At 46.0% G+C, this 9,251-nt stretch overlaps 1 protein-coding gene across 1 annotated transcript; it reads right to left on the reverse strand.

Annotated features, from left to right (window-relative positions):
- Positions 1 to 563: 563 nt before the first annotated feature.
- KLF10 (KLF transcription factor 10) lies at positions 564 to 8,154 on the reverse strand. The gene is given in 5 exon segments (XM_073679693.1): positions 564 to 2,933; positions 3,649 to 4,474; positions 4,848 to 5,081; positions 8,051 to 8,098; positions 8,101 to 8,154. Coding segments are annotated over 5 exon segments (1,407 nt in total). The 5' UTR covers positions 8,140 to 8,154; the 3' UTR covers positions 564 to 2,673.
- Between the last annotated feature and the right edge of the window lie 1,097 nt (positions 8,155 to 9,251).

Below are 9,251 nucleotides of genomic sequence, written 5' to 3' on the forward strand. Positions count from 1 at the left end.
GCTGTTTTTAATGAGTCCATCTTGAACCTCCTGTATGTTATAATAATAATAATATTTTTATTTATATAGTGCCAACATATTAAGCAGCGCTTCACAATTCAGACAATTTACAGCCATTATCGGCACTGTCCCTATTGGGGCTCACAATCTACATTCCCTATCAGTATGCGTTTGGAGTGTGGGAGGAAACAGGAGAACCCCGAGGAAACCCACGCACACATGTTATGTGCATATTTAATGGTTTTAGATTTATTATCATCCTGTGTGTCCCATTCGTTTCTTTTATAAGGAACACCCGGGAATAGTGTCCTGTTCCCCAATCTGTTCTTGGTACTGGGGACACTTCCCCAGTGGAAAGTAGGTTTTGGAGATCTGACGACAGGGCACCTTGTAATTCTTGAGATGACAGGGTAGCTACTCTCAAGATTTGTGGAGGTTCGTCTTAGAACTCATTTAGTAAGGAATATTATCGGATGTATTACACATGTGGTAATAAATGCTGTCCGCTCACCATTGATGCAAAATTGTTCTTTATTTCTTAAAAGTGTATAAAGTACAATATATGAAATACTGTGCAAAAATATGAAATAGTCACAGAAATGCCTCCTCTGGTCGTATAGTAAATTAGAGCTTTACAGTGTAATATCTGAGAAATATCCATTGCTCTGTGTACCTACAGTAATCGCAGGTGGCAATTTATTTTTTGTTGTTTTTTTTGGTATATAGCCCACTGGATGACATTGGATGTAGAAAATAGGTACCCAAACATACAGTGTTATGTAGGTCTTAATACACATTATTAAATATTACTTCTGTACAAAGCTACATCCACATCTTTACAGACATTTGTGACCAAAGTGCAGTTAAAAAAAGTAAGAAAAACAAAACACAAACCGAACAGACAAGTGAAAAATAAAAATATATAAAGATGCACTTTAAGCAACTGAAACCTGCAGCTTTTGCTCTTAATCTAGTACATCAAATTTAAGTAGTAATGGATTTAATAAAATTTAGAGGGGCTGGACATGTTATTTATGCCCCCCAAAAAGATGTCAGAGCCATAAATGCGGACATGAAGTTATGCCGTCAGCGACAATAAGCACACACAGGCGTGCACACGTGTATTTCTGATAAAATACATACATGCTACATAAAAGTAACAGTAAAAATTGCACAACGCATAGTCAGGGATTTTTTTTTTTGCACCAGGTATCCCAAGACTAAGGCAAAAATTCCAGTGTTCACACACATAGGTATAGGATGGAGAAACTGGAGGCGGACAAAGCCCCCGGGTGCACTTATATGAAGGGAATGGATTCGTACAGGTCGTATGTAGCTCCGGTCAAATGTGAGTAACACCGGGAAATTACACTGTAGAAAGAGTGCAAAAAGGAAAAAAGAAAAGTTCTCACATCCTGCAAAAAGAATTTTATAGATTTGATTTTACTTCGGAAACAGAAGCCACAAGTGGCCAAGTTGCAATAGCGCCACTCTTGTCCGGCTTTGTGGGTTATTTCTGGAAAAAAACAAAACTTTTTTTCTAATCCTAGACAACCCCTTTAAGATTTTACGGTTCTTCAAAATAACTACAGGTGAGCAGGTAAGATTTGCAGTACTGCGACCCACGGGTACCAGAACTACAAAACTTCTTTGAGTGCCAAGTTCCTGAGCCTGTAATGTCACGACATTGCATCACGACGCGTTTCAGACCTGGTGTAAGGACGTGATGTCATAGGGGCCTTGTAAATCGCAGGAGTCTTCCCGCATCTGCCCTAGTAACGACGTGGACCCCGATCAGGGTCATGCAATTTTTTTTTGTTTTGCTCACCTCTACTAGGGACAGATCCAAATCTGCTTTGTATGACTAAGACCGGTCAAACGCAAAACCACTTCAGCTTCCCGGGATCTTTACCTTAGTGCATAGTTATCTAATTGGAATGGTATCAAGATACCCGTGGACTTGGGTTATGGGTTAAAGTCATGTCACAAGCGAACATAATAAATCCTATTCATGCATCGCCAAATCTATGCAAACAGACATAATAGAAATGGAGCTCTCCTTTAAATTAAATATCCTTTTTTTTTTTTTTTTGGTAAACTGGAGATCTCGTAAAATATTTATATCATTCCTGAGAATAAACGTTAACACAATGAAAAGTATATTTTGTGTTTTCACCGCTACGGTCTCTACTAATACCTAGGAATAGCGTCATTATCGGGTTAGTATATCCGGTGCGTATTAACTAGGTTTTCTATTTAACTAGAAGTGTTAGTAAGTCGGGCACTGGTTACTAGTCGCTAGGTAGCCCTGTGTAATGTCAGCAGATGAGTAACCAGTGCAGGATGTCAGGTAAGTAATTTTCACTGAGCTGACACAACGTTGCAAGCAGTGTCCATATTTACGCCTGGTATCACCCTGGTCACATTGTGTTCTCGATAGCTCTGCACAAAACTATCTGCACTTAACATATTTTAAACAATGCAGAAAAAGACAAATATAGGAACCAGAGTCCTCGTCAAAGTCTACCATTCTTTCACGGACCGCGCTTTCCTTCTGGAGAAAGGTGGTTCGAACCAGACTCAACATCCATAACAGCGAGGACGTGATCCATCATCATGGTCGGCACCATGACCACTTTTACCCCCCGAGAGATGTCAGCTCTGCGGGCGCCTTCACTGGACGGGAGCTGAGGCCGACGGCACGGCCACGTCGCTCAGCCTGCTCACTTCCATCTGCCAAGTAGGGAGTTTTTTGGTTGATAGGTGGCGCCGTGTGTGCTTGGTCAGGTGATCGCTGCGCATGAACCGACGGTCGCACTTTGGACACGCGAACTTCTTCTCTCCCGTGTGCGTTCGGCGGTGCCGAGATAGTTCATCGGAGCGGGCAAACTTTCTTTCACAGCCTTCCCAACTACAACTAAAGGGTTTTTCTCCTGTGAAAAAATAAAGAGAAGAATTAAACAAGCTGAATCCGTGAGAGAAGAGATTTTTTATTTCTTTTACACATGCACAATAAAATTAATTTTAAAATTAGCTTAAAAGGCGCTACTCCAGTAGGAAGACCCATACGTATGCCCTATTAGGGGCAATTAACTATACTCTGGCCCCCCAACATGTAAGGCCGGGTTCAGACAAGCTACAGTCAGCAATGCCCAGACTGATCGAAGGTCTCCCGATCTGAATGTACAGCCTCACATGCGGTCAATCTGGGCATTCTGGTCCGTCTGAACCCGGTCAAACAAAAAGCGGAGAGTCACTGCCAAGAGCAGCTCCCTCAGGAGGACTCGGTGCGTCTAAGCACTACATGGTTTCCCATTGGTATGTATAGGGCAGCACGGTGGTTAGAACTGCATGGTGGCTCAGTGGTTAGCACTGCAACCTTGCAGCACTGGGGTCCAATCCCACCAAAGACAACATCTGCAAGGAGTTTGTATGGGTTTCCTCCGGTTTCTTTCCCCCTACACTACAGACATACTGATAGGGAACGTAGATTGTGAGCCCCAATGGGGACAGTGCCAATATTGTTTGTAAATTGTCTGAATTATAAAGCCCTGCAGAATATGTTGGCGCTATATAAAGAAAAAAGAAAAAGATGTATGTATTGGTGCCCTGTAATGCCCCATTTCTCCTGTAGTGGCCACATCTTACCTGTATGCGTTCTCATATGCGCCTTCAGATGGGAGCTCTTGAAGTAAGTCTTGCCGCACCCGGGCTGGCTGCAGATATGACTTCTAATTCGAGAGGAGTCGAGGTGTGAGGAGACCTTTCCGTCTGAAGGCGTAATACCTGGCGCTGGTGCAATTGGCGATAGCCGATGACCGCTGGACACAAGAGTCCTTGTACCCTGCACTATAGGCTGGGGCATTACAAACATCACGGCCCCCTTTGGCACTTGCGCTCCCATGTAAAACAAAGGCTGCACGACAGCCGGAGACTGGGCAGGAGTGTTTGCGACTACGGTGGTCATCATGGAATTGCTAGAGGAAAAGGGAACCATTTGACACAGGACGGGCACCTGTGACATGGCATTGGCAGGTAACGGTGTGGACACAAGCAGCGGTGGGGATGGCATTTGCATTGGAATAAGGTGGGCATCACAATTTGCTTTGCCAGTGTAATTCGGGGCACTGTTCAGAGAGTTTTTGTGTGCAGGAAGGACAACGGGTTCAGACTTGATCTGCTCAGACTTCTCACTAATGGGCACTACAATGCCAGGCGAAGCTTTCGGCTGAATATTGCACTTTGGACGTTCACAATTCTTTGGCAAGACTGGATGTGGATGGTAGAGCTGAGCATCCGCAGTATGGCGGATGACGCTGGTCACCTGGGCTTTCGGTTGTGTTGGGCCTGAATTACTTTGGCCCATGCCAGCTGTAGACCTGATATTTTCGGTAGCTGATACTGAATACGGAGAGGTGATGCCGGGGGAGTGAGACATTTCGAATTCAGAAGGGCTGTACGGTGGGGTGAGGCACTGAAAAGGCACAAGAGGAACAGTAAGTGCATCTGACAAGTCCAAATAAATACGGAATTGACAAAATAAAGAATTTTTGGATTTAATCAAAAATTTTCATAAATTTCTAAAAATATATTTTATGTCTGTGTGTGTTCAAAAGTTGCAAAATTTGTGTGTAAATGTGATTTTCTGTATGTCTAAAATGAGTACTGGAAAATGCTCTAAAAATTTGCACAAAAAAGGTTAAGAACAAAAACACAGAGCATTTTTGATTTTGCAAAATATTTATAAGCGCCATCATGAAAAATATCAAGGCAAAAAGAGAAAAGTAACTTGATGAATCAAGGCCCTATATCCCTATGGTTTGACAATCACATCTCTGCACACTTACAAAGGCCGGCATGACGCCGCTGCTGAACTCCGCCGTGGTCAGGTTATCTTCTCCCTCCGAGAGGTCTGACGCCGGGGTGATCGGTCTCAAATCTGTGTAACTTTTGGACGCCGACTTCCAGCGGTTACTCATGTACATAAGAGCCTCCACAGCTTCAAAGTCACCCTGCTCAGGAGCAGATTTCCAGGAAGAGCTACCATAGGGATAATTTACAATAACTTCCATTTTATCCATCTGTTATCAAGAGAAAAAAAAAAAAGTCATATTTACTTGTTTTATTATGGCTTTAAATATCAATCATGGTTATTTCAGTGAGGATTTTATCGCATGACCATGCCGCTATCCCCGCTTAGGGTGTTGTTCACATGGTGCAGTTATATTGAGGGTTTGGTATTTTACTGTAAAAATTGCAAACAAATACAATTGTTTCTTTGCGATCCATACAACTCCTCCCCACCGTGGCTGCCCTGGGGTGTGTGGGTGGGGGGAGATATTGGTGGGATCCTACCCTTTACTAGGATAGCAGTCTCCTTGGCCCACCAGCTGTTTTGAAAAACTACAAATCCCAGCACTCCCTGACAGCAACAGGCTTTAAGTTGGGAGTCATAACTTCAAAGCAGCTGGTCCCACGCTGGCCCGCCGGTCCCAAGCTGGCCCGTCGGTCCCACGCTATCACAACCCCTTTAAGCAGGGACAAACACAGACAGAAGAGGGCCTCTGTGCAAAAACACTATTTGGGCCCTTTGCAGTCTGAAAGTTCATCAGAATGCACAATCCCACCGGCTTTGGAGGTGGTAGGCCCCCTGACCTCTTGGGCCCCTTTTCGGTTGCACCGATGATACAAAATCTTTTTTTTCTGTTGCTGTGGCAGATGGTGGGGGGGCAGATCCACTCCAAAATCCATCCTCAAACACTGGGAAAACTTTTGACATTCATCTCTATGGGAAATTAATTGAGTTTTTTTGGGCATTTTTTTTCCACCTAAAGAGATTTTGAAAACCGTCTGGTGTAAAAAAAAAAGAAAGAAAAACAAAGTGCATATATGTCATTTCTTTGAAGTGAGTCCTCGTGGAATGCACTCAAAACTGGGCACCGTCCAATCATCAAGCTGCAAAACAAGTCTGCAGGAATATACTCTTCATGGGGGGGGGGGGGAGGTGAAGTGTTTACTGAAAGTCACAAACAAAATCAAAAAACTCTGATCACGGATCACACGTACTATGCAGGACCAGCATTTTTGCAATTGGGTTTCATTAAAACTTTCTCTTCCTACTCTGTGCTGCTCTATTACTGGATGCACAATGAGCTATCTGGGAGTCTGTCAGTGAGCTCCTTCTGACTCTCTTATGGAAACCTCCTCTCAGCTGATTTATGACCTCATATCACATCAAACTATAATGTGCCAGGAAACAAAGAGCCTGTAAAAGCCAGTGCAAAGATTTTACTAAAATCCAATTGCAAAAAATATATATTTTTAGTCGAAACTACACACCCTGGACAGACAGCAGTAGCAGCTGTTGCCATGGTAATCGTCCAATGCCAAGTACTGCCCTGTAGTGCTACAGCAGGACTGGCGGACTCGCTGGATGCGTACCAGTTGCCTCACACGCACTTGTATATGGTATTGGGGTGCTCTACGTCTGGACACCACCTTTATAGCTCTGTTCACATTGCATATGTCTGGCACATACTGTACCACCCCAGTATACCCCATACTGAAGCTGTACACAGTTTATTACTCGCAGGGCATGCTGGGACTTGTAGTTCGCCTTTGTCTACACCCTACTGACCCTTTGTGGGGGTTTATAGAGCTTTCTATGTGCTACGTGCACATCGGTGCCCTCAGGGTGTCACCCCCGCCCTAGTGGGCGAGCCGCCAGCCCCGGTCATGTGTGTCAGGCCTCGTACAGCGGTGACGGCACCGCCGCCTTTGTGTTGTTCTCACACACGCCTTCCTGCCTCCCCCTTCCCTCGGTTACACAAACACACCGCCGCAGCCAATCAACACCTTCGAAAACGCCCATTGGCTAGGAAAAGTCTACTAGGTCGCGCTGCGATTGGCCAGCGGTCTCCGGGGCGTACACGTGAAGGAAGCGTGATCAGCTGCTGCCTTACAACCCTCAGGAAGCGTGAACTCCGGGACCCGCCGCTCCGTCACCTTTCACCTAGTTTCTGTCAGGGCGCGTCCCCGCCGCCCGTGCACGCGGTATACACATGCGCGCCGCCGACTGCGTGCACCGGGCAGCGCTGTTATCCCAGGTAATAATGAGGGGAATAGTAGAAGGGTCAGCGGTTACCAGAGCTGCCGGGGGCTGCCTATAAACAACAAGGCGTGCACGCTGGCCATAATATTATGTGGATGATGCGTCACGTGATCACCTGACTGGCTGCCAGCTATGGCTGTGACACTACAACGCCCAGCATGTCCTCAGGGTGCAAAACTGCAGCTCCAATGCATGCACTCACTGTGTACTAGTATCAGAAGCACCTGCTCACCCCCAAGTGCCTGGCAGGACTACAACTCCCAGCATGCCCTGTAGTGTGCAAAACATCAGATCCAATGCATGCACTACTTATTGGCAATATAAGTAAGTGCCCCCTCCCATCTTCATCTATCACAACACACTCTAGGAGGTTATGGCAGGACTACAACTCCCAGCATGCACTCTAAGTTGCAAAACATCAACCAAAATGCATGCAATATTCACTAGTATCATAAGTAAGTGCCCCCCTTGCAAAAGCACATCATCATTGGTCCCCACCCCCCAGGAGAATACAACTCCCAGCATGTCTAAAAGTTTGCAAAACGTCAGACCTAATGCGTACACTAATTATTAGTATCATAAGTAAGTGCCCCCCCTCCCTCGCAACCATCACCTTTCTCCACCCCAGGAGTCTCTGGCAGGACTACAACTCCCAGCATGTGAACTGAAGGCTGCAAAACATTGCGCAGACCCATCCCAGGCACTTCAATACCAAAGTGGGATGGTTCATTATAAGTAAGTGCCCCCTTTACAATCTCACTGCTGCAATGTTTAGATCCCCACGCAGGATGTTTGCACGCAGTGTGATGGGTCTATAACCCAACCAGAGTGACCAGGAGCCCCTTAGATTGAGCTGCAATTCGGGCAGGAACTGTTTGTTGGATGGGATCACAAAGGGACTAGCTTGTGTCCCCCAGGACAGTAGGTGCTGGCACTCACCTCGGTGTGATGGGCAGTGTGCTCTGTGCTGTGCTCGGTGCTGCGCTGCTCTGTACACAGCTGCTCCATTCACTAGTGCTGCTGCTCATGGAACGTAGACCCGGGCGGGGAAAGCTTCAGCCAATCAGCGGCAAAGGTGTGTAAAGCGGCAGCCAATCAGAATCCAGCCCGCACGTGATCAGCTGCTGCCGAGCGGCGTGGTAGCGCTGTAGTCAGTGCGTGGTCCAGAGCGGCCGGGAAGTCCCATAGTGATGCAGCATCCCCGGCATCCTCCGCACTCATCCAGGGGCAGGAGGAGGGACACGGGCGGGGAGGCTGCGTGACTAATCGTCACGTCTCAATACTGCTCCCATTCCCTTCCCCCATCTCACCCACCAAAATGCAGAGCAAGGACTAGATAAGTGATCGCTGGTCCTGCAGCCTTTGTTCTCCGGGGGCATCAAGGGCGATGCTTTTCTATATATAGACATGTGTTGTATTTTTGTCACCTGGCATTCCATAAGGGGTTAGTCTGATTAATATTAAATGGGAAAAATAGCAAAATATTTGTAAAAATTATCACCTTTGCAATTTACTTGTTCTCAAAAAGGGGATTGATTGTTGCTTGTTACCTAGGTGACCGGCCACTTTATCGAATGTGGTGTGCTTCTGAAGCAATGGAGCACAGTACTTATATGACTTCAATTCAGCGCTGATCACAAGCTGGCCTGATGTGCTGCGCCGCAGAGCCCCATCTGTGCTCTACTGATGCTGCTGAGGCTAAGCTACTGCTTCCCGCAGCACAGAGACTCGGGGTGCTTCTGTGTCAGCGCAAACTATCTGTGAACTTTAAAATGAAATTAAACGCTATTGCAGGAGACCCAGGAAGACAGATGAGACCAAGATAGAGCTTTTTGGTAAAGCACATCATTCTACTGTTTATCGAAAACGGAATGAGGTCTACAAAGAAAAGAACACAGTACCTACAGTCAAATATGGTGGAGGTTCAAAGATGTTTTGGGGGTGTCTTGCCATCTGTGGCACAGGGTGCATTGTGTGTGTGCAAGGCATCATTAAATGTAAAGATAATCAAAAGATTTTGGGGTGCAGTGTGAGAATGCTGGGTTTGTGTCCTAGGTCATGGGTCTTCCAGCAGGTCAATGCCCCTAAACATACTTCAAGAAGCCCCCAGAAATGGATGGAAACAAAGCGCTGGAGAGTT

The sequence above is a fragment of the Phyllobates terribilis genome, unplaced genomic scaffold (genome assembly GCF_046119375.1).
Source record: "Phyllobates terribilis strain yellow unplaced genomic scaffold, ASM4611937v1 Scaffold_4__5_contigs__length_816908805, whole genome shotgun sequence".
NCBI classification, from domain to species: domain Eukaryota; kingdom Metazoa; phylum Chordata; class Amphibia; order Anura; family Dendrobatidae; genus Phyllobates; species Phyllobates terribilis.